Here is a 27,215-nt window from a genome sequence, read left to right on the forward strand (position 1 = left end):
TGTTATATAAAAGTCTATGTCCTTACTAACAATCTGTAGAATAAAGGTATTTTTCTGCTAGCATTGTCACTTCATTAAAGGTGTTTGATCGTAATAATTTGGAAAAACTCTGTAGAATAAAGGAATTTTTCTGCAGAACTGTTTGCATCGTCACTTTATTAAAGGTGGTTGATCTAAATAATTTAGTAAAAATCTGTAAAATTACGATATTTTTCCGCAAAACGTTTCATGAAAATTTCTGTAAATATGTTTTTGATCATTATTTGGTTTACAATGTTTTACTTTAATTTTATGGTTTTCGTTTGGCAGCCGTAGCTGCCAGTAGATGACCGTTTTTTTACAGAATTTTTTTTTAAAGTGTAGTTAACTTGATATCGATATGCATACTATTCAAGAGAAAGTCAAACACAAATACAAATAGACGGAATAGAAATTGAAAGAGTAAACAAAACCAAATTTCTAGGTATAATGATTGATGATAAATTGAACTGGAAATCTCACGTAAAAAATATACAACATAAAGTTGCAAGAAACATGTCAATAATGAATAAAGCAAAACATGTTCTAGACCAAAAATCCCTTCATATTCTCTACTGCTCACTAGTGTTACCATATCTGAGCTACTGTGTAGAAATATGGGGTAATAATTACAAAAGTACACTTCATTCATTAACGGTGTTACAAAAAAGATCAGTTAGAATAATACATAATGTTGGATATAGAGAACATACAAAGCCTTTATTTATTGAATCAAAAATACTGAAATTCCACGACATAGTGAATTTGCAAACAGCTAAAATTATGCACAAAGCAAACTATAACCTGCTACCCAAGAATATACAACAATTATTCTCAAAAAAAGAGGAGAAATATAATCTTAGAGAAAAACGTAATTTAAAACATTTGTTTGCACGTACAACACTTAAGACCTTCAGTATATCAGTATGTGGAATTAAATTATGGAATGGATTAAGAAAAGCAATCAAACAATGTACTAATATGATCCACTTCAAGAAACTCTTCAAACTTAAAGTGTTTACAAAGTACAAAGAAGAAGAACCATGACAAACATTCTCAATTTATTTCATCCATCCATTCATTCATTCTTAAAGTAATCTTACTTATCTCATCTTATGAAATATGACTTACTTCACCAATTATTATTATTAAATTCTTACTATTATTTATTTATTTATTTTTATTGTGATTACTTATGGAGTTTATTGTGAAAAAATTGTGAACAGGAAGTGAACAAAAAGTTTTGCAACTGTTATGTAAAGAAAGGGGGTAGGATTAAATAAGCTCTGCTTCTTCCTACTCCTTTTCGAACATGTTGAAAAGAAACTGGAAATTGTGATGCATCATGTTGTATGCTTGCATGTTCCAAATAAACTCAAACTCAAACTCAAACCAGTCATCATATGTTTACTCTGTAAAAGCAAAATGTTCTCATGTTTTCGCTCACAAACTGCATGTAACTTTCCTCCAAAATAACTGGCACACACTTTACAAACAATGGATTTATTGGGGGAGTCATAGGCTCCAGCACCCCCCGCGACCCTATAGGACAAGCGGTAGAAATGGATGGATACAGTTTACATACAAATGTACATATAAATATATATTGCATCCATAAGTAAGAGTCTTGGAATGGTAACCGGTCTCGCCTAAATACATATATGTGCAAATTAAATACATAATATTACACTGTAAGCTAAGTGTGTTTATGGTAATACTTTATTTATGAAGATTAGCTGAGCACATTAACTTGATGTGCACTCTGTTCAATAAACACATTCAGTTCGACAACAATGCTGTCACAGTATGTTTGCACCAGGGGTCTACTAGAGGTCACCAAAGTTCCACAGAATATTGGCCTAAACACTTAATATTTTTTACAAATCATCAGTTTAGACATTTAACAATTGTTTATTATAGACCGCACAGTTAAGCGGAAATTGTCTTTGTAAATAAAATACAATTTAAACCTTGGCAGTCATACAAATTAAACAAAAATACCTCACATCTTTTCTTTTTTTTTCTTTCGTTTTTTATTTGTCAAAGTGTACAGTAGCTTGACAAAAGTAGAGACCCCCTGATTTAAAATATACCCAAGCAGTAGAGGAGAGCAGGTATCAACCAGATGAAGATGTTTATGGGCCGCAGCAATTGACCTGAGTTCCCTGTGAAAATAACATCACATTATTGACGTTAAGAATGAAAATAAATGAAACATACAATTATTTGGCAGACACAATGACACTTTATAGTTATTTTGTTAGGCAGGTTTGGAAATACCGTTTACATGAGACACCCTAAAGCAGACTGCATGAGTCTGGTATGCCTTAACCCGGGGGTCAGCAACCCGCGGCTCTAGAGCCACATGCGGCTCTTTGGTGCCGCCCTAGTGGCTCCCTGGAGCATTTTTAAGATTGAAAATCGAAAAAGATGGGGGGAAAATATGTTTTTTGTTTTCGTATGTTTTTTGTTTGAGGACAAACATGACACAAACCTTCCTAATTGTTAGAAAGCCCACTGTTTAATATGTTTGTGTGTGTGCTTCACTGATGAGAGCATTTGGTGAACATCGTTTTGTCCTACTAATTTCGGCGGTTCCGAACTCACCATAGTGTGGACTGTGACGCAACAGTTTGTTTACATGTAAAATGTTCCAGTCCTCCTTTGTCTCATTTTGTCCACCAAACGTTTTATACTGTGCCTGAATGCACAAAGGCGCGCTTTGTTGATGTTATTGATTTGTTGGAGTGCTAATCAGGCATATTTGGTCACTGCATGAATTTGAATTTGAATTTATTAATGGTAAACCCCTTGAGATGCAGCATCTCGTTTTCATGTGCACACGCTATTTAGGCTCGCTGTATGTACATATTGCATCATTTTGCCTCGTTTGTAGGTATATTTCAGCTCATTTAAGTTCCTTTACTAATGTTCTCTGTGTATTTAATTTATATTTGCATGTCTCATGAAACGTTATCTGTATGTAATATTGTCATCATAGTTGTTTGTGTACCATGTTGTTCCAGACCACAGCAAACTTTACCCAGCTTGCAAATATTGTAATACATCCATTAGAAGAAGACGGCCTGTCGTTTCCTTAAACTTGGACACACACATCTATACCTTTGGATATTCTGAGCCAGTAATTTCCAGAAGTTATCTCATCCTGTGAGAAGCCTCCATTTTACTAATGATGTCCAATGTTGCAAAAATGTGTAGAATAAAAATTAAAATACAACATTTCTGTCAACGAAGATTTGCATCAGCCTTTGATAGTAGGCTAATCTAGCTAATATAGACACTTACCGGTACATCATGTGTTGCCTTCATTATGACACTTATATAAGACTTTTAAAGTCATTTTGATAGTAGGCTAATATAGCTAATATAGACACTTACATCATGTGTTGCCTTCATTATGACACTTATATAAGACTTTTAAAGTCATTTTGATAGTAGGCTAATATAGCTAATATAGACACTTACATCATGTGTTGCCTTCATTATGACACTTATATAAGACTTTTAAAGTCATTTTGATAGTAGGCTAATATAGCTAATATAGACACATCATGTGTTGCCTTCATTATGACACTTATATAAGACTTTTAAAGTCATTTTGATAGTAGGCTAATATAGCTAATATAGACACATCATGTGTTGCCTTCATTATGACACTTATATAAGACTTAAAGTCATTTTGATAGTAGGCTAATACAGCTAATATAGACACTTACATCATGTGTTGCCTTCATTATGACACTTATATAAGACTTTTAAAGTCATTTTGATAGTAGGCTAATCTAGCTAATATAGACACATCATGTGTTGCCTTCATTATAACACTTATATAAGACTTTTAAAGTCATTTTGATAGTAGGCTAATATAGCTAATATAGACACATCATGTGTTGCCTTCATTATGACACTTATATACGATTTTTAAAGTCATTTTGATAGTAGGCTAATACAGCTAATATAGACACTTACATCATGTGTTGCCTTCATTATAACACTTATATAAGATTTTTAAAGTCATTTTGATAGTAGGCTAATATAGCTAATATAGACACTTACATCATGTGTTTCCTTCATTATAACACTTATATAAGACTTTTAAAGTCATTTTGATAGTAGGCTAATATAGCTAATATGGACACTTACATCATGTGTTTCCTTCATTATAACACTTATATAAGACTTTTAAAGTCATTTTGATAGTAGGCTAATATAGCTAATATAGACTACATCATGTGTTGCCTTCATTATGACACTTATATAAGACTTTTAAAGTCATTTTGATAGTAGGCTAATATAGTTAATATAGACACTTACATCATGTGTTGTCTTCATTATAACACTTATATGAGGCTTTCAATTTTTTGCAGCTCGAGACAGATTTTTGTTTTGTATTTTTGGTCCAATTTGGCTCTTTCAACATTTTGGGTTGCCGACCCCTGCCTTAACCCATCAAGTATTTACATGACTCATCTGAGGATCCTATTAAAAAGCATACTTACTACTCGAGCAGCGCTGCGTCTCTCTGAACACGCCCATCCTCTCGCTGTCTCTGACGGAGCTCAGAAGATTTGCATCCACCTCCCCTTGAAGACAAAGACAATGCTCCGTTACATAAGCTGTCCGTGCTTGTGAATCACATTTCTAATGCTGAAAGGGAAAACCGGGTGTGGCGTTACTAGGACATTCTAGAGAAAGTTGTATGGTGATGTGTGGGAATTTCAGAGAAGGAGTTGTGTGTGTTTATTGTGTGAGACCCTTTATTTATCATTGTTACAAGACTGAAGATGTTTCACGTACTGTACCTGTCTATATGTTTAGATTTCTTCAAATGTCTATATTTTTCACACTTACTGAATATATTGAAAACAACTTGCTCGTCGGCCCGAGGAATTAGTCTGCTGTTCATGCTTGTAACTCACCCTGGTTCGTAATCACGTACAGGCATGGAGCGTGTGCACATACACACAAAAGCAGTCCAAGGCCCCCTTTTAAGGCTAAGGTTATCCAGGGTAAATCCCACCTAACCTTATCCTTGTCCACACACACACACAATGGTCGTTTAAGACCCCCTTCGTCCGCCGGCGCAACGGAAAATGCGCACGTCATAGTCACCTCCAGTGTTGCTTTGTGTGCAAGTTCTTAAATGTAACTTATATGAACAATATCCAGTGTTGTGGTATTTCAATAAACTGGAATCCAGTGTGCTGTGGGGCCCTATTATAGTGAATCACACATTAGACATCATAAATTAATCAAATCTTTAATGGACACGTGGAAGTAAACAATGTGATAAAGAACATTTTATATCAATCAATCTAGGGATCTAGATATCTGGTCAAGACACTCGTCACTCTTCTGCCTTCACCTTCATTGTCCATTCCTTTTTGGTGACTTTATATACTCTGGACCTAGACGTTGAGTCCGCAGCATACTTGTTGGACAATAACTGATACAGTCTGCTTTGCAAGTCCAAAAGCAATCACTGTTTTCCGTAGTTTTCCCTCGACGGCCAGGTAATACAAAGCACGCGCAACCTTTTTTTTTTTATCACATCCTCGTTGTCTCTCCTTCGACCAATGGACAAAGTTTTTCGGTAAGTAGAATAACAGCTGATCTGTACATTCGAAAGTTTTCTTGCCGTCTGAGAAGTGTTGTATCCCGAATAGCTGCAATCGGTTTCTCTTAAGGTATTCATGTGTGATTTCCACAAGCGTCTGCACAGACGGAAGGAGAAACACGGGCATTTCTGGTTGACTCGCCTCCATATTTCCAGTGGTTAGCTCCGAGTTACGAAACCGCTTTATTATGAAGCTGGCGACGTCACTTTCTGGCGTCACTTCCTCTCCGAACTCAGTTTGTAAACGATCAATGAGTCCATACAAAGCTAACAGCCGGAGATTCAAGAAATACACGCCGCACTTACCCGTGTAAAAAATTATCCAATGAGGGGGACCTTAAACGCTGGTTTAGTGTGGCTGACACGGTGCTTAGGCTAAAAAATTAGTCGTTTAATGTAGTCAGGGCCCAAGAGAGCTAATTTGCAGTCATGTTATGTTGTTATAATATAATATACATGTAATGAGAGCAAACATTAGTAGCTAAACTTTGCCAAATCTCTACCATTAGTTGACAACAAACATAATCAGTGTGTGTTAAAAAGTTAAGTTAAAGTACCAATGATTGTCACACACACACTAGGTGTGGCGAAATTATTCTCTGCATTTGACCCATCACCATTGATCACACCCTGGGAGGTTGGGGGAGCAGTGAGCAGCAGCGGTGGCCGCGCCCGGGAATCATTTTTGGTTATTTAACCCCCAATTCCAACCCTTGATGCTGAGTGTCAAGCAGGGAGGTAATGGGTCCCATTTTTATAGTCTTTGGTATGACTCGGCCGGGGTTTGAACTTACAACCTACCGATCTCAGGGCGGACACTCTAACCACTAGGCCACTGAGTGTTACTTGAGGTGTAGTTTACATGCTCAAAGCCAGAAGAAAGTGGGATGTAATGCTTAGAACACTTTCGAAAGTTAGCACCCTCTAGGTAGCCGCTTGAGTAAATATTATTGTAGTGTAATTGGCATAATGCATACCTGATATCATAAAGGTGACTTGTTGGCACGTTTCATTATTTACAGGTATGGGAGAGTTGGCCAGAATGGTCACTCTTTGTAAGTCCATCTCCAGTATTTCAGCAACCCTCCTCCGAAAGTCATATCTGGGGGGGAAAAAATAGAACACCTTGTGAGCACTGAGCAAGTGACTGGTATTTAATTAAATGCTATTCCTCATGGGATTGTGTTTTGTATATGATAGGAGCGCAACATCAACAAAGACAGTTGGAAAAACATTACATTTACAATTTTTCAATCAAGGGATTTCACAGCAATTTCGAACACTTTTGTTTGCACTCAATCTGTAACGCAACACTGAATAAATAAATAAATGCGTAAGTAAATATATATATTAGGGGTGTGGGAAAAAATCGATTCGAATTTGAATCGCGATTGTCACGTTGTGCGATTCAGAATCGGTTCTCATTTTAAAAAAATCGATTTTTATTTTAATTTAAAACATTTTATCTTTATTTTTTTAATTAATCAATCCAACAAAACAATACACAGCAATACCATAACAATGCAATCCAATTCCAAAACCAAACCCGACCCCGCAACGCTCAGAACTGCAATAAACAGAGCAATTGAGGAGACACAAACACAGAACCAACCAAAAGTAGTGAAACAAAAATGAATATTATCAACAACAGTATCAATATTAGTTACAATTTCAACATAGCAATGATTAAAAATCCCTCATTGACATTATCATTAGACATTTATAATTTTTTTTTAAAAAGAACAATAGTGTCACAGTGGCTTACACTTGCATCGCATCTCATAAGCTTGACAACACACTGTGTCCAATATTTTCACAAAATAAGTCATATTTTTGGTTCATTTAATAGTTAAAACAAATTTACATTATTGCAATCAGTTGATAAAACATTGTCTTTTACAAAAATCTACTACTCTGCTTGCATGTCAGCAGACTGGGGTAGATCCCGCTGAAATCCTATGTATTGAATGAATAAAGAATCCTTTTGAATCGGGAAAAAAATCGTTTTTGAATCGAGAATCGTTTTGAATTGAAAATAAATCGATTTTGAATCGAATCGTGACCCCAAGAATCGATATTGAATCGAATCGTGGGACACCCAAAGATTCACAGCCCTAATATACTGTATATAAAATACATAAAAATACAATAATAAAGTTCACATAAATAAATAAGTAATGATTTACATAATGAGATAAATACGATTGTTATTTTTCAAAAAGGTTCAAAATGTTTATCAGGATTCTTCTTTCTTGTACTTTGAGTTTGAACACTTTCTTAAACTGGATCATACAAGTACTTTATTTGACTTCTTTGCTTGATTCATTTCACACTTTAAAACACATGCTTATACACTAAAGGTGTTGTATGTGCTTACAAATGTATTAAAGTATTTTTTTCCCTAAGGTTATATTCCTTCTCTTTTGATAACAATTATTGTTGTAAATTTTTGGGTAGCAGGTTATAGTTTGCCTTGTACATTATCTTAGCTGTTTGCAAATACACCAAATCATTTAATTTCAAAGTTTTTCCTTCAATAAATGAAGGTTTTGAATGTTCACGATAGCCAACTTTATGTATTATTTCAACTCGACTTTATTGTAACAGTTCGTGAATGAAGTGTACTTTTGTGTTTATATCCCCATATTGAAATGGATTACACTTGTACAGCACTTTTTTTTATTTTTTATCTTGAAGGTACTCAAAGCGCTTTGACACTGTTAGCACATTCACCTACTGATGACGCGGCATCAGGAGCAACATGGGTTTTGTAATTGTTTCATCTATTATTACACCCAAAAATTATGTTTCATTTACCCTGTCAGTGTCTACTCCCTCTATTTGTATTCAAGTTTGACTTTCTCTTCTGCTATTACCAAATTGTTATGACCTGTTCGTTCTTTGTTTAGGTTTTGGGGTGTTTTTTTGTTTTTTTTGTTCACTTCCTGTCTTGCACTCTTATTTATATCTCCACTTTCTGTTCTGTTTGTGTTTCCTATTTTAGCTTCACCCCTGCCACTTAGCACTGTCTTCATTCACCTGGGGGAGGTTAGTGACAATGTGTTTCACTTCCTTAGACTATTTAAACTAGTTTCACATCTATGTCGGTGTGGGCCCATTGTATTGTTATGCAATGACGGTAGGCATGGTGTTCCTGGGATTAAAGGCCTCACCTTTTCTCCTCCAAACATATTGCTGGGTATTGTGGCCGAACAGCTCAATTTTTGTTTCATCTGACATCACATGGACAAAGATAAGACCTTCTGGAGGAAAGTTCTGTGGTCAGATGAATACCAATACCCAGCAATATGTTTGGAGGAGAAAAGGTGAGGCCTTAAATCCTAGGAACACCATACCTACCGTCAAGCATGGTGGTGGTAGTATTATGCGCTGAGGCCTGTTTTGCTGCCAATGGAACTGGTGCTTTACAGAGAGTAAATGGGACAATGAAAAAGGAGGATTACCTCCAAATTCTTCAGGACAACTTAAAATTATCAGCCCGGAAGTTGGGTCTTGGGCGCAGTTGGGTGTTCCAAAAGGACAATGACCCCAAACACACTCTATCTTAATCACAATCTTAATTTCCCTTTGGGGATTATTAAAGTATTTTTGATTCTGTTTGTGATATGAAAATATTGGATTTATTAATGATAATATTCCGCGGAAATTAATTTATTGCGGTCATGTCCGTTCCGAATTAACTGTGATAAACCAGGGATGACTCGAATTCATGGCAACTCTCGTTTGGAATTGTTTGGAACAAGGTGTTTACAAATATCTCGGCAATGCCTCCATGAATTGAAGTGACATTTTTGCCATTTATGGGGATCTCAAAGACACAAAACAGGTGCGGGCAGGCAAGAAAAGTGGGTTTTGCATACTATGACTCCTTTAAAACTAAAACTTCTAATGACTTCAAAGAGAACTGGGAAACTAAAATATCAGCAGTACATTCAATTCAAAACAAAATTCATCAGTGTCGTAAGAAATGTAACCGAACCATTTCTAATTAGTTATCAGTGGTGTTCCTCCTTGGTTGAGGCAAACCATAATATTCTAATAAAGTGCACAGACATTCTAATTCAGCGTTATTCTGATGTATTGTGTGTGACACGTTATATGCATTCTACATTCTACACTCACCGGCTGAAATTTGCTACTGTGGGAAAGGTCTGGTTCGCTGAGGGAGATAATGGGTTGATGATTGCACATGCGATGATGTCATCACCATCCTTCAGCACCATGGCTCTGTGGACCACTACGACACAAAGCAACACAGACTCCACCATTATTGAAAGGTATACATTTAGGTTATTCAATTGCACAGTTTACCCTTTTTCTGTAGGAGTGTGTGAGAGTTCATAGACTCGTAAAAAAATCCTAATAACTGGCGAAAAACCAAGAACCCTTATAAATGGAGAAAAATCATAATTGTACTTGCTTATTTGTAGCCTTAAGCCAACGGAGTAGATATAAACTGTCCCCTGACATATTGTATAAACAAACTGCATAACACAAACCTGTGGTTTTCAAAAACCGGAATGGAATCTTTCTGGTTGAACAGCTACTTCATACCCATGGTAGTCCTTTTATTGTCTAATTGCGCACTAAAGCATCAACAGGAGATGCCTTGTTTGAACTGCACTTTTGGTCTGACATCCACTAAGAATTCAATGTTAACTTTCCGTTCCAGTTTTTAACGTTATCATGTCATCAAACAGAAATAAGAATTTTATACAACGACTACCAGGACAGTGTCGTCACCTGTGTTATCCCCAGAGAGTTCAATGATACTGTCAGTGTAGAGTTGTCTCTGGGTGAGGCTGACTGGGCCATGTCTTGCAGATACTCCCCCCACTACACAACCAAGAGGGTAGTCGAGAGAACAGCTTGAAGTCTGCAGAGAGAATCATTGACAATAAAAAAAAAAAATGTTTTCATCCTGTTAATCCCACAAAATGGGTATATTTAGGCAGTCATCCAAAAAAATAAAAATATCGTCCAAGCTTTTTAAGCCTCACCTGTGATGTCATTTTGAAAGGATCAAAAACGTCTTCGCCATCAGGACACTGGTTGTTATTGCTGATACTGTTGTTCGATATGGTGAGCGTCGCCTGCAAATAAAGAGAGCCGAAAAGCATATTATGTATCGTCTTCTTTTGATTAATGATTTTTATTTTTATTTTTTATAATTTTTTTGTATTCATTTGACAGGGACAGTACAATTAAATATTGCTACCCATAGGTGACCGATGTCAAAGTACGTAAGACTTCTAGCCACAGGCTAATTTGCAACCCTCGTCACTGGTTAGGCTTAAAAAAAAAAAAAGTTTAGAAAAGTGTAAAACACATACAAAAGGATTAAGACAAGTACAAAAATAAAAACACATTGAAAATAATTGGCCCCGTTTGTCCATACTAGTGTTGTCCCGATACCAATGTTTTGGTACTGGTACCAAAATTATTTCGATACTTTTCGGTACTTTTCAGTACTTTTCTAAATAAAGGGGACCACAGAAAATTGCATTATTGGCTTTATTTTAACAAAAAATATTACGGTACATTAAACATATGTTTATTATTGCAAGTTTAGTGAACATACAAGACAACTTGTCTTTTATTAGTAAGTATACAAACAAAGGCTCCTAATTAGTCTGCTGACATATGCAGTAACATATTGTGTCAATTATCATTCTATTATTTTGTCAACATTATTAAGGACAAGTGGTAGAAAATGAATTATTAATTTACTTGTTCATTTACTGTTAATATCTGCTTACTTTCTCTTTTAACACGTTCTGTCTACACTTCTGTTAAAATGTAATAATCACTTATTCTTCTGTGGTTTGATACTTTACATTAGTTTTGGATGATACCACAAATTTGGGTATCAATCCGATACCAAGTAGTTACAGGATCATACATTGGTCATATTCAAAGTCCCTATGTGTCCAGGGACATATTTCCTGAGTTTATAAACATAATATAAATAAATAAAAAACAAAAGAAGTTGTTGTGATGCCAAAAAATATTGACGTAATCATAGTAGGATCGACTAGATACGCTACTATACTTGGTATCATTACAGTGGATGTGGCTTGTGCAGCCCTTTGAGACACTTGTGATTTAGGGCTATATAAATAAACATTGATTGATTGATTGATTGATGTTAGGTGTAGATCCACCAATGGCGTTTGTTTACATTTTGACGCCGGTGAGCTACGGTGTGTAGTGAAGCATGTTTAGCTATTCCTCGTCCTGCAGGGATGATACTTGTAAGAAACGTACTTTATTTGTCGCCATGGAGGCGAGGATTAGTGATTTAGAAGTAACTAAAACACTGCCGACTGGGGCCATTGTTATCTTAATAATTATTTTGTTTCTACCACACATTGTCTAAACCAGTGTTTTTCAACCTTTTGTGAGCCAAGGCACATTTTTTTCATTGAAAAAGTCCAGAGGCACACCACCAGCAGAAAACATTAAAACATGAAACTAAGCAGCCGATATTGACAATGAAAAGTCGTTCTCGCAATTGTTGGATATGAATTCAAACCATAACCAAGCATGCATCACTATAGCTCTTGTCTCAAAGTAGGTGTACTGTCATGACCCGTCACATCAAGCCAAGACTTATTTGGAGTTTTTTGGTGTTTTCCTATGTGTAGTGTTTCAGTTCTTGTCCTGCGCTCCTATTTTGTTGTTGATTGTCATGTCATGTACGGATGTACTTTGTGGACGCCGTCTGCTCCACACGCTGTAAGTCTTTGCTGTCGTCCGGCATTCTGTTTTTGTTTACTTTGCAGCCAGTTCAGTTTTAGTTTCGTTCTGCATTGCCATCCCGAAGCTTCGATGCCTTTTGTTTATTTTTGGTTTAAGCATTAGATACCTTTTTACCTCCACAATATGCTGTCGTCTGCATATTGTGATCACGACAAACCATGTTCCCAACGTCTACAAAGCAATTAGCTACCTGCTGCCACCTACTGATATGGAAGAGTATTACACGGTTACTCTGCCGAGCTCTAGACAGCACAGACACTCAACAACGGCGCATTATTTGCGGATTATAATTACTGGTTTGCATAAAAAATGTTTAACCCAATTAGGGTATTTGGGTTAAAAATATTTTTTGCAAACCAGTAATTATAGTCTGCAAATTATGTGTTTTTGTTGAGTGTCTGTGCTGTCTAGAGCTCGGCAGCGTAACGTAATACTCTTCCATATCAGTAGGTGGCAGCTGGTAGCTAATTGCTTTGTAGGTGTAGGAAACAGCGGGAGGCAGCTTGAAGGTAAAAATGTGTCTAATGCTTAAACCAAAAATAAACAAAAGGTGAGTGCCCCTAAGAAAAGGCATTGAAGTTTAGGGATGGCTATGCAGAACGAAGCTACTTTGTAGCCAGTTCAGTTTTACACAAAAACAAAATGCTGGACGACAGCAAAGACTTACTGTGGAGCAAAGACGGCGTCCACAAAGTACATCCGAACATGACATGACAATCAACAATGTCCCCACTAAGAAGGATAAAAACAACGGAAATATTGTTGATTGCCAAAACAAAGTAGATGAGGGAAATATCGCTTAAAGGAAGACATGAAACTGCTACAAGAAAATACCACAAAAAAAAGAAAAAGCCACCAAATTAGGAGCGCAAGACAAGAACTAAAACACTACACACAGGAAAACAGCAAAAAAATCCAAATAAGTCACGGTGTGATGTGACATGTGGTGACAGTACACCTACTTTGAGACAAGAGCTATATTGATGCATGCTTGGTTATGGTTTGAAGTCATATCCAACAACTGCGACAACGACTTTTTACTGTCAACTGAGTTTCGTTTTTTTATGATTTCTGCTGGTGGTGTGCCTCCGCATTTTTTCAACGCAAAAAAATGTGCATTGGCTCAAAAAAGGTTGAAAAACACTGCCTTACTCCACCACGTATGTGCATATATAAAGTTCTCACAGATGATGTGTTTATTGTGTACAAGGAAAGAATAACCACATATTTTTCAAACATTCCTTTGACAACCATTCTAAAAATTTTCAGTTTCCAAAGTGCCGATTTTAGTCGAAGAAAGGTGTATGAGGTGCTTACATTGGTACTTCTTGAAGATTGCAGGTTTATCAGCACGGTGAGATCACTGCTACTTCCATCCGGAAACGTTTGCTGAAACTGAAAGACCATGATGTATAAGGAAATTAGGTATGTAAGGCGTCTGGAAGCATGTGTTTCCTATTGTTGGGTTTGGCGTGCCAAATATAAAAATTCAAATATAATATATAAAATAATTTTAATATTTATTTGACATTAATGTTATTTTTTCTTACATCTAAATCATTTTCTTTGTATTTAAACATAAATAAATGGAACATCTTATGTAACATCTAATTAATACATCTATATGTTAATTTTAAATGTTGAATCATTTTATTTATTCATTTATTTCAGGCAATGGCAAAAAAAAAGTACAAGGTAAACAACACATAATAATATACATTAATATAATGCAAAAGGTACAGTATGTAAGCATGATGATCCAGTTTTGCCTGAAAGGGAGTGGGAAGAAGATAATGTATTTAATCCAACCCCCAGTTCTCCATTCAGTGATTAATACATTGAGTTTCACTCTTACTTTGTTTAAGGATTATAATACAAATGTTGTATCATAGTGGCATTACCACAGCTAACAATAATCATTACACCGTAACAATAATTTGTATCAACAATGTAGGAAGAATGAACATACCAACAATGGTAATAGACAACATAGCAATAATGGTAAGGAAACATTGAGCACATGTTAACACTTTGAGACATAGTACAACAGCAGGTCAAATTAAAGACCCTCATCTCTATATTTGAACCAAACCCCATGTTTGTAAAATAGTTTAAATCGATTAATAGTTTGGCATTGCTTGTGTTGTAATTCCAGTTCGTTCCATAGTTTTACTCCGCATACAGACTAGTGTTGTAACGATACCAATATTTTGGTACCGGTACTAAAATTATTTCGATACTTTTCGGTACTTTTCTAAATAAAGGGGACCACAAAAAAATTGCATTATTGGCTTTATTTTAACAAAAAATCTTAGGGTACCGTACATTAAACTCTTATTGCAGTTAAGTCCTTAAATAAAATAGTGAACATACAAGACAACTTGTCTTTTAGTAGTAAGTAAACAAACAAAGGCTCCTAATTTAGCTGCTGACATATGCAGTAACATATTCTGTCATTTTTCATTCTATTATTTTGTCAACACTAGGACAAGTGGTAGAACATTAATTATTAATCTACTTGTTCATTTACTGTTAATATTTGCTTACTTTCTCTTTTAACATGTTCTATCTACACTTCTGTTAACATGTAATAATCACTTATTCTTCTCTTGTTTGATACTTTACACTAGTTTTGGATGATACCACAAATTTGGGTATCAATCCGATACCAAGTAGTTACAGGATCATACATTGGTCATATTCAAAGTCCCTATGTGTCCAGGGACATATTTCCTGAGTTTATAAACATAATTTATATTTAAAAAAAACAAAAGAAGATGTTGTGATGCCAAAAAATATTGACGTAATCATAGTATTATCGACTAGATACGTGCCTGTACTTGGTATCATTACAGTGGATGTTAGGTGTAGATCTACCAATGGCGTTTGTTTACATTTTGATGCCGGTGAGCTACGGTGTGTAGTGAAGCATGTTTAGTTATTCCTCGTCCTGCAGGGATGATACTTGTAAGAAACTTACTTTATTTGTCACCATAGAGACCAGGATTAGTGATTTAGAAGTAGCCAAAACACTGCAGACGGCGGATGGACGTTAGCCGCTAGCTAGCTAGCCAGCCATATCTTAAAGCACCTCTTCCTGAGGGCGTTTCAGTGTTATAACTTCACCTTTATCGTTAGTTTTTAAGCCAACATGCGTCCGTTCTCCCTTTTCTGTCTACACACTGTGTCTGCTTGTAAGTACTCTGTGATTGTGTGCCGCCGAACATGCTCCTCAATGTCACAATGTGACTTTGACGCGGGTGCGGGACCGGTACGTTTCAGAGACGGTATAGTATCGAAATTGATTCATTAGTATCGCGGTACTATACTAACACCGGTATACCGTACATCCCTATACAGACACACAAAAACGTTTCAAACAGAATCAAAATATTAAATCTAAATGTTGAGTATGAATGTGTGTCCTTCACAATTTTGCTGCACTTACTATGAACATTTGAACATTGATTTGCTGGAAACAACGCGATTGTTGTCATGTTCGTTGACAGGTGCGTTTAAGATCTGGTCAAAACAGTGTGTCTCTTAGTGGCCTTGGGGACGAGACGTTAAAAGTTTAGGGAGTGTGAAGTCATCGTTTGGTCAAAGAGTTGAATCCGGCAGTTGCCGATAGGTGCCCCTTTCTATCTTTGTTCCTTCTCCTCACTGCACATTGGCTTCCACTGTACGGAAGTCAGAGATGTGGGCAAATATTTGTGCGCTAGGAGGCGTGGGAAGAATGGTATATATTCATCCTTTCATCCATCCATCCATTTCTAAATATCTAGCTTTACACTTGATCAGGCATTTCGATTTAACAATTAGTTTAGATTTAACATTTATTTGTCACTTAATTTCTGTTTGTGCTTCTTTGTTTTGTATTTACTTCCCATTAGTGCTCTTATTTTGTTTCCATTTCCTGCTTGTCCCGCTGAGCGCTGTTTTTTTCCCCTCACCCGCTGTTGATTGGCAGCCGGTTCACACCTGCTGTCAATCAGCATGTTTCTATGTATGCTTGTCTCCTCAGTGCTCGAAGATTGACTGTTGTTTAGAACTGTACATGCAAGACGGCTTCATTCTCCTCTGTTGAGGATATTAAAAGCATCTTACCTGATCAACACTCTCCTGGTTCCTGCATCTTGGGGTCACAACAACTGCAGCCATGCGAGTTTGTGACATTAGATGTACAGTATATTTAACATGTATATTTAATGTTAAGCATTAGATTTAAATCAAACACGTATATTTAACATTCATATTTAACATTTATATTTATATATTTATATTTGACATTAATATCCAACATTTAGATTTAAATTCAACATTTACATTTAACATTTAGATTTGAAATTAACATTCATATTTAACATTTGGATTGAATTTTTAGATTGGATCTTTAGATTCATTATTTAATTTCTACATGAAGTGTGAAGAAAATGAGCTAAATGTGAGAAAAGTGAGCTAAATGGGAGAACAATTAGCTAAATATTAAAAATATATCAGCTAAAAAGGTGTAATTTAAATTTTGCACTCGGCACCCCAAAGATGAGCTTTTCCAAGCTGGGCATATTGAATTCGGATTTTAAAAGATCAATCACTTCATTGTCTCTTACTAGATAGTCAGATCATAGCTCCTTTTTAATAGATGTTAGAGAGCTCAGCATGGGTTCTTTAGGAGGATGGTTGACAGGCACAGCTGTTGCCTTGGAGCTCAGTTCATAGGGTCCGAAGGTTCTTCCCATTGATAAACGGACACTAAGTTAAGCTAATGAGTGTGTCCCAGTTTCCTGTACCTCCCTCATGCAACTATCCATGGAGATAATTAATTCACTCTGTCCAACACAGCAGAAAATCTCATGACATGTTTTTGTGGCAGCTTGGCGGATTTCTTCAATTTTACACTGACGAACAAAGGCCACTAACAGTGGTAACCTAACTTTGTATGTACTTTATTGGAAATAAAAGTGGTTGGGTCAGATGATGTAGAAAACTTGGGATGCTTACCATCAAAATGGTCCCATTCACAGATCCATCAAAAACAGCCGTGGCATTGACCCATTGTCCATCTGTATTTTTATCAGGAAAGACGGTAGCACACTGCAGTCTGTAAAAAGGGTTTTGACATGGAACAGTTGCTGAGTCACTTTTAATTAATGGAAAACATAAAAAAGAAAAAAACAAGTAGGGTGTAACACGAAACACGCAGCATTCTACATCATCTACAAAATGCAGGACGGGTGTTTTTTTGGTCACAGTAAGTTTCTCTAGGTTCATGCCTCAATACAATGCTCAATACAAACTGTACAGCAGAGAGAATACTCAGGCAGTGTGATCATGGCAGGCAACTATTCATATGTAAACTTTTATAATTAATTAAAGGGACCCTATTATGCAAAACCAGCTTTTCTTACCTATTGGTACCTGCTGGTTTGTATTTGAGATCTGCACAGGTCCCGAAAATGTTAAATCAAACCGCAGAGGCATTGCAGAGCTTTTTATAAAATAATCTTGCCTTCTACATACTTCCTCCAAACGAGTTGTTTGTCATTTGCACAACCTGTGACGTCACCGGTTGGGTAAAACCATATATGGTATAAATGTACCCAAAGTGCCTTTCGCGCGTCCGCTATTGTAGTCCGTGCTGTAGTCAGTAGGCTCCTTCTTTTTTGCTATCCTCTTGTTGTGGGGCAGACTGGGTTGTACATGGACACACATCCTCCGCTGTTGCCATTTCTAATACAAAGTAGCATATGGTTTTTACTTATATCTGTCGGTAGACTGGCTTTGGAAGCGCTAAAAACTTCAAAAAAGTTGGAGGGAGAAGACGCAGTCGAAGTGGAGGCTGTAAATAGGACCGCCCACAAAGTGGCGCACCAGAAAGCGGCCCAAAAACAGTCTGTAAAACACCATCTATGCAAAATTTTTACCAAAGAACCACCATTACATGTTATGTAGACCACAAGGAAGTGTTTTAAATATAGAAATACAATCATAACATGACACATTTAATAGTAGTCGAAATGCCTTCAGTTCTACTTCTCTTTTGGGAACAATGTCTTTTTTTATGTCCCACCGTCTTTTTTTAAATTTTGTATCCATTATTTGATACACACCCCTCAACATGTTAGCAAAGACAGACCGAAAGCTTAAGATCAATTTCTCACCTTGATCCATTCGTGTAGTGGATCACAACGGATCTTCCAGAAATGCTGTGAGGTCCAGTTAAAGGTAGGTTGCTGTCTGTGAAGACCTCCTCAAATTGAATGAGGTCTGTAAGCAGGCCAAACTTCCCACTAAGATCACCTATCTCATACTGGTCAACTGTGCCAATTCCAGGTGGGGGTGACTCTGATATGTTGACTGACAGTGGGTTGTAGTGTCCCATAATGTTTGCACTTGAGCATGGGTTGGAGCTGTTTGGATCAATGGGCAAAACGTGAACATGATAACCACCAGCCATGGCATTTAGGTTGAACAAGGAAACATTTACACGTGTGGGGCCATTTGGGATCCACTGGTTAAAATTTATATTTCCGGTAGTCATGCCAGGGCCAAACCACTCTCCTAGGCTTGCTTTGGGGACACGCACCATTGTAATATTTGCACAAGCAATCCTTGGACCTCCTCCCTCTGCTTCATGTATGACTACAGATCGACCAATTATGCCTGACCTTGGCAACCAGGAAGTGACATCAGTGAAGAAACTCTTCGATTCGACTCCACCAACTGTGGCACTGAGGTTGAGGAGGCTGTGTTTACTGGCAAAGTCTCCCACTTCACAGGCTATCGGGGTATATGGGCCACAGTGGAGTTCATAACTGATGTCTTCTGTGTCAACGTTAAATGGGTTCCAATGGCCTCCTGTTGTGCCGCAGCGCATCTCATCATTGTCCCTCTCTGAGCTGATGGGGTACATGTGTATATGCCAGTTGTGGTTTCTTGTTGAGGCCATTGTGGTGTTTCCGTATGACAAAACCACAAAGACCGATACATCAGATAGAGGGTTGTTCTTCAGCTGGGTAAATACCATGTCACCAACCACGAGGCTCTGAAACCTTGCTCTACCAACAACCACTTCACCAGGATAGCCGATGCTTGCACAAACATATCTTGCACCATCTCTTAGGTGAATCACAATGGACCGGCCAACAATGCTGTTTCGTCCAAATAGAGGGAGGTTGAAGTCTTCGAATGCCATATTTACAACGTTCAGATCGGCAAGGGACATATGCTTTGCACTGAGGTCACCCACTTCGTACATGTCATGTGTTGATCCAGGCACATTCGGGGATGTTGGGGAACTAGCGTTTATACCAAATGGATTCCAGTGACCGCCCAAATTGTCATTGGAGCAAAGATTTGACGTAGATGTTCTGCCAGTAGGAACAGGAAAGTTATGCACGTGGTAAGTACCAACCAGGCTTCGCAAGTTAATTAGGTTGACTCTGAACTCTGTCCGATCAAAAGGGGAAGACTGGCGGAAGCTGAGGTATCCACTTATCCCTTTCATATCCACAAGAGCGCTCACTTGTTTTTCTGGAACATCATAGATTTTTGCACATATGAACGTTGACCCTGGACGAAGTAGAAGAAAGGCAGTGTCGTTACTTAAGCTTGTCAAGTCCAGGCGAGATTTCCCGAGTTGCAAAGGTGTTCCAATGTTAATGGCACCCAGATCTGTCAAGGTGGTGGAGTCTAAACTGCCAAGGAGAACATCGCAGCTTGAAGCTGAGCTCACTGAGCTGTAGACTGTTCTATTGGTCTGGGAGGCATTGACTTGACCGATTGTAACAAGATCTGTAAGAATCCTTACGTCGTTCCCTCCAATATTACGGCGAATGTAAACATCGCCAGCAATTTCTCCATTGAATCTGGCCTGACTTGTTGAGACTGTTTGACCAGAACTTACAACTGTGCATACTAGAGTGTTGTTACACGTCTGCAGAGTCAACGAGAGGTCATCCAAGTTAGAGCGCATTCCAAAAAGACTTGAAACATTGACTGTAGAAGTTGTAGTGGGATCAGCACTGAATGTGAAAACATTAGTGCCAATGTTTGCCTCAGTACATGGTTCAGCAAAGTGGCCGTACATGACGGGAAACTCTGTCAGGGAAAAGTTCAAGGGACCACATGATCCAGCGCCAGAAATGTTGACTGTGGCCATCCCGGTTGTGGAGTCCAATTCAACCAGACCCATGACTCCGCCCATGTTCAGCGGTGCCAGGAACCGGTTACCGGCATCTAAGAAAACGATTTGGAAATGTTATATTAGTTTTTAACCATAATGGCATACACTTAATCCTGGTCACCTACATGCTTTACTGTTTCATATGCTTATTTTTTTTTATTTAAATACATTCAAAGTTGGTATGTTTATATCAAATCCAAATCCTAATGCTGTTTCCCCACATTTGCAAAGCAACAAACCCTTTGTGGAAATCCAAGACAAAAAACAAATATATGTAAAAAATATATATGTTTGATATATTTTAAGCTTCACATTAATGAAGACTATTAGTGATAATTTGTATTGTCTGTGTTCACTCTATGTGCTGATCTGGGATACAAAGTATCGGCTTGCAGTATCAGCTTGCAAACACTAATGACTTCACCATGACAAACATATTCACATTACACCTCTGAGGATCGTTTTACAAAGCGCACTTACTTCGTAGGCAGACGTCCGACTCCCTAAACATGCCCATCATCTCACTGTCTCTGACGGAGCTCAGAAGGTCTGGACTGACATCCCCTTCAATGAAAAGACAATTAAATAAAGTCCTGTACCCATGTGCAATGTGAACGCGTAGTTGATCACCTTATGTTGACTTGTTTTTATTGCTAATATTTACAGTAAGTTATCTTGTAATTTATGTATGATGTTGTCTGTCAGTGTATGTCTGTTTTATTTAGCTATTGTGGCTAATTATTGCATGTTGATCAACATATGAGCAAAGCATCCTGGGAAATATGCATTTTCCTAATAAATTGTAAATTTAATTCAAATTGATTGTCAATCATTTCAATGGAGAACGTTGATTTCGAGATACACATATTTTGGGTTACGGCCTCCCTCACAGAACAAATGAATTTGTCTGTGCTGTATCTCTTATGCCCTGCGATGAGGGAGCGACTTGTCCAGTGTGTACCCCATCTTCCGCCCGAATGCAGCTGGGATAGGCTCCAGCACCCGACGCAACCTTGAGAGGGACATTCGCGATCAAAAGTTTACATACACTTGCAAAGAACATAATGTCATGGCTGTCTTGAGTTTCCAATAATTTCTACAACTGTTATTTTTTTGTGATAGAGTGATTGGAGCACATACTTGTTGGTCACAAAAAACATTCATGAAGTTTGGTTCTTTTATGAATTTATTATGGGTCTACTGAAAATGTGACCAAATCTGCTGGGTCAAAAGTATACATACAGCAATGTTAATATTTGGTTACATGTCCCTTAGCAAGTTTCACTGCAATAAGGCGCTTTTGGTAGCCATCCACAAGCTTCTGGCAAGCTTCTGTTTGAATTTTTGAGCACTCCTCTTGACAAAATTGGTGCAGTTCATCTAAATGTGTTGATTTTCTCACATGGACTTGTTTCTTCAGCATTGTCCACACATTTAAGTCAGGACTTTGGGAAGGCCATTCTAAAACTTTATTTCTAGCCTGATTTAGCCATTCCTTTACCACCTTTGATGTGTGTTTGGGGTCCTTGTGCTGTTGGAACACCCAACTGGGCCCAAGACCCAATGATGATTTTAGGTTGTCCTGAAGAATTTGGAGGTAATCCTCCTTTTTCATTGTCCCATTTACTCTCTGTAAAGCAGCAGTTCCAATGGCAACAGAACAGGAACATAGCATAATACTACTACCACCATGCTTGACGGTAGGCTTGGTGTTCCTGGGATTAAAGGCCTCACCTTTTCTCCTCCAAACATATTGCTGGGTATTGTGGCCAAACAGCTCAATTTTTGTTTCATCTGACATCACATGGACAAAGATAAGACCTTCTGGAGGAAAGTTCTGTGGTCAGATGAAATAAAAATGGTAAAGGAATGGCTAAATAAGGCTCGAATTAAGGTTTTAGAATGGCCTTCCCAGTCAGACCTACACTGTTTCAATGCCCATTTCTCTGATGATGCAATTGTTGATGACTGAAGTGCTGTTATCAACCAAACCCTCCTCATCCCACCCCCCGGGTTGTAAATAATGTAAATAGTTCAATGTATATACTCTGATGATTAACTTGTGTGATGACTGTATTATGATGATAGTATATATTTGTACCATGAATTGATTACGTGGACCCGACTTAAACAAGTTGAAAAACTTATTCGGGTGTTACCATTTAGTGGTCAATTGTACAAAATATGTACTGAACTGTGCAATCTACTAATAAAAGTTTCAATCAATCAATCAATCAATCAATCAATCAATCAGTCCTACTTAGACGTGTAGACAATGCTGAAGAAACAAGTCCATGTCAGAAAAACAACCAATTTAGCTGAACTGCACCAATTCTTTCAAGAGGAGTGGTTAAACATTCAACCAGAAACTTGCCAAGGGACATGTAACCAAATATTAACATTGCTGTATGTATACTTCTGACCCAGCAGATTTGGTCACATTTTCAGTAGACCCATAAAAAATTCATAAAAGAACCAAACTTCATGAATGTTTTTGGTGACCAACAAGTATGTGCTCCGATCACCTCATCACAAAAAAACAAGAGTTGTAGAAATGATTGGAAACTCAAGACAGCCATGACATTATGTTCTTTACAAGTGTATGTAAACTTTTGATCGCGACTGTATCTCTTTATTGTCCTACTGAATAAAACTGACCAACCCAGTAGGTCCGAGTAAAGACAATAATTGCCACATACTGTGGTATTACTGACATTGTAGTTATGTTTAATGGGATTGTTTAGGCCAAATCACAGAGAGCTACAACATTTACTGCAATGAACATGATCAACTTCAAATTACTTGCAAACAAAGTCATTGGTATTGAACAACATGTATTTCAAAACTCAACACACTATTCATGATATTGTATATTTTAAAAAGATTGCATACCTGATACCATAAAGCTGACTTGCTGGCATGTTCCACCATTTATAGATGTGGGAGTAGAGCTCAAGAGGGTCACTCTGGGCATTACCACGCCCAGTACATTAGCAACCCTACTCCGGAAGTCGAATCTGGGGAAAAAAGAGGAACATTAGGACACAGTGAGCAAGTTTACCTTGAACTATGTATTTTATTTCACTCTGTGATATTTTAGTATGTTGATAGATTGTATGATATGTTTTTTAAAAGACCAGCTTGGGAAAAGAGTTGGAATTCTGCATTAACTATAAACTCTCTGTAGAGCACATCAGTTGCATTCATAATTTTAGATCTAAATTAAACTGTATCGTCCCTATTCCAATACAATTATTTTCTATTCCATTTAATTTATATTATACTCAATGGGTAACTGGACATCTTTATGTGCTCGACGCCTCCATCATTGGCATGTGTTCAACTACAAAACCAGTCTGGGTATCACTCCATCTTATCCGTCTTGTCTTTTAACAAAGAAACAAGGAAGTCACAATCTTCGTTCAATGAATGTTCTGCAATTTGTCGTCCCCAAAGTAAGAACTGAACTGGGCAAGAAAGCATTTAGGTTTTCAGCACCGAAGGTTTGGAATAACCTACAATCGAATATTAAACTTCAAACCCTTGTTACGTTCAATCAATCAATCAATCAATGTTTATTTATATAGCCCTAAATCACAAGTGTCTCAAAGGGCTGAATGAATAAGTTGAATGAGTTTAAAGCTTCTGTAAAAGGACTGCAGTCTACCTTGTCTGTATGCCCATGTGTCATGTGAGCAAATTTTAATGTTGTAAATGAGATGTTTTATGTATTTTTTTTACTGTTTTTAATGTAACCTTGCTGCTGCCCTCTTGGCCAGGTCTCCCTTGGAAAAGAGATCTTTGATCTCAATGGGATTTTACCTGGTTAAATAAAGGCTAAAAAAAAATAAAAAATTAATGTAATTCTTATGATTATTTTGTGTTTATGATGAGGACACTGTACTGGATGAACACGTGCAGTTAAGAAATCAATACAGTTAAAATGTTTTAATTAGAAAGATAATTTTCCATGACCTTAAAGAGAACTGGAAAACTCAATGACTGGTGGAACGTTCAACTCAAATTTCATAAGCGAAATATACTTAGCCTTTCCTTATTACCAATATATTCAACTGGCAACACGGGAGCCAAATCCAGCTGGGCAATGACACAATACCGGCCCCTAAGTCAAGTTTAAAACTTGGGAGACAAACCATTTTTGCAGTAAATTCCTAAGACACTTAAATGCTCCTGTTGTGTAGAGGAACGTGGACCACTCTAAACACTTTGGCAGATCCTTGCATTGTTATTTAACATTGCTAGCAAGCATACAACACTGAGGTCCAAACTTGTGATTAAGTCCTTTACTTTTGGCGGTTACACTTTTTTTTTTCATAATGTGATTTATGGAACTAAGATGTTGCTGAAGCTTGTTTACTCAAAATGCAGCCAGTAGTAATTTGTTCAACCTATTTAGTTTTACTAGTAGGGTTCGTCAAGGTTCCATTTTAGGTCCTCTCTTTTTCATTATTTGGGCTATTCAACTGTTGGCCCGCCACTCACTAGTTCCGTTAAAAAAACTTGTGAGAGACTCACATTTTTGCAGAAGGTCTTTGAAAACAGCAGAGCACTGCTGTAACTATGACAAAATAAATAGACCAAAAACAAATTTCTACTGTAGTGGGCGTACTTTCTCCGGAATGTGCCTTTAGTTTTCTGGAAATGTGGACCCCAAAACAATTTAGTCGAATATCCCTGTCTTAATGGATATTAATGGAGCTCCTCCTTGGTTGAGGCAAACCATAATTTAGTAATACTCTAACCCAGGGGTGTCAAACGTACGGGCCGAGGGCCGGATCAGGCCCGCGAACAGGTTTTATCCGGCCCGCGGGATGAGTTTGCTAAGTATAAAAATTAACTGGAAAATTTTGAATGAAAGAAACAGCTGTTCTAAATGTGTCCACTAGATGTCGCAATAGCAATTCTTTGTATCTTTGTAGATGATGCTACATATGTACAAAATAAACCATGTGATGTTAGTACATCAGTCGAGGAAAATGATCAAACTACATAAATAACATACTGTAAATTGATTTTGATATACTTTTTTTTATCTTGATAGATTGAAATTTAACACCAATGAGTTGACTGGTGAACATTATCTCATAATTTATTTAGAAAATATAAATAACAACAAATAAAGATAGAATACTATTAAGTGTAAAAAAAACAACAACAACATTATGATTTGTACAATTTCAGAATGTGCTTGATTCTATTTTTAAACAAAGAAAATAATCTGAAGTTGTCTTTATTGTTAAGTTATCGTGCCGTGATTTTACCAGTCCGGCCATCTTGGGAGTACATTTTTCTCCATGTGGCGCCCGATCTAAAATGAGTTTGACACCGCTGCTCTAATCAAATGATTACATTTTAGCGTTGTTTCAATATAATATGTTTGTGACACAAAAATAGGCATTATACTTTATACACTGACCGGCTGAAATTTTCCACTGTGGGAAATGTCTGAGTTGCTGAGGGAGATACTGGGTTGATGTCAGCACATGCGAGCACATCATCACCATCTTTCAGCACCAGGGATCTGGAGACCACTACGACAACAAGTAACACAATCCCCGCATATTAATGAAATGCATGCATGGTTGTTCAGCTTACACATTTTGCCCCTTGATCACATTTCAAATTGCTTATTTGCCGCCCTAAAAAAACAATTAACATACATTGTAGCTTTGCATACTGTATAAACACAAGTCAGTGCTTTTCACAGAAGGAATGTGTGCGGTTGAACAATTACATCATACCTGTGGCAGTCCTGCTCTTCTAGTTAGGCGCTAACGCATCTAAACAGTATGCTTTGTTTATACTGCATCCACTAAGAATACAGCATAAGTATTTTATATGATGATTGCAAGGAATGTGCCGTCACCTGTGTTATCCCCAGATAGTTCAATGATACTATCGGTGTAGAGTTGTCTCTGGGTCAGGCTAACTGGGCCGTGTCTTGCAGATACCTCGCCAACTACGCAACTGAGAGGGTAGTCAAGAGAACAGCTGGGATTCTGCAAAGAGAATAAATGTAAGTAGCTGTATTACTGAATAGAAAATACCCTTTAAGAAATAAATAAAAAATACATGGTATCACTTTAGTATGGGGAACATATTCACCATTAACTGGTTGCTTATTAAAGTAACAAATACTTATTTTAGAGTTATTTGGACACTAGGGGACCATATAAGGGTTAGGGTTAGGGTTAGGGTTACTAATAAGCAATCATTTTGAGGTTATTGAGGGAAGACTCTTAGTTAATGGCTTACTGGTTGTATAATAAGGCCATGCAGAATAAGGTATTAATAAGTACTTAATAATGACTAATTAAGAGCCAGTATGTTACTAATTTGCATGTTAATAAGCAACTAATTAATGGTGAATATGTGTTCCTCATACTAAAGTGTTACTGAATACATTTGTTTTGACACAATTAATGCTAGTGAAACGTGTGCTTATGTATTATCAGATGTATGGCAATAGAGCCGGTATAGGGGCGGTATAGCTCAGTTGGTAGAGTGGCCGTGCCAGCAACTTGAGGGTTCCAGGTTCGATCCCCGCTTCCGCCATCCTAGTCACTGCCG

At 37.3% G+C, this 27,215-nt stretch overlaps 1 protein-coding gene across 1 annotated transcript in view; it reads right to left on the minus strand.

The window, feature by feature from the left end:
• Positions 1-1,672: 1,672 nt before the first annotated feature.
• Positions 1,673-27,215, minus strand: part of LOC133639377 (uncharacterized) — a 35,022-nt gene continuing 9,479 nt past the window's right edge. Inside the window, exons 6-18 of the mRNA XM_062032640.1 lie at positions 26,512-26,644; positions 26,062-26,176; positions 23,517-23,641; positions 21,105-21,188; positions 18,601-20,677; positions 17,441-17,540; positions 13,757-13,834; positions 10,678-10,770; positions 10,421-10,553; positions 9,800-9,914; positions 6,634-6,758; positions 4,539-4,622; positions 1,673-2,183 (exon numbers count right to left, since the gene is read on the minus strand). Of these exons, the coding sequence (XP_061888624.1) occupies positions 2,101-2,183; positions 4,539-4,622; positions 6,634-6,758; positions 9,800-9,914; positions 10,421-10,553; positions 10,678-10,770; positions 13,757-13,834; positions 17,441-17,540; positions 18,601-20,677; positions 21,105-21,188; positions 23,517-23,641; positions 26,062-26,176; positions 26,512-26,644 (3,345 nt within the window). The 3' untranslated portion in view covers positions 1,673-2,100. The remainder of the gene's footprint in view (positions 2,184-4,538; positions 4,623-6,633; positions 6,759-9,799; positions 9,915-10,420; positions 10,554-10,677; positions 10,771-13,756; positions 13,835-17,440; positions 17,541-18,600; positions 20,678-21,104; positions 21,189-23,516; positions 23,642-26,061; positions 26,177-26,511; positions 26,645-27,215) is intronic.

Source organism: Entelurus aequoreus, linkage group LG22, assembly GCF_033978785.1.
Source record: "Entelurus aequoreus isolate RoL-2023_Sb linkage group LG22, RoL_Eaeq_v1.1, whole genome shotgun sequence".
Classification (NCBI taxonomy): domain Eukaryota; kingdom Metazoa; phylum Chordata; class Actinopteri; order Syngnathiformes; family Syngnathidae; genus Entelurus; species Entelurus aequoreus.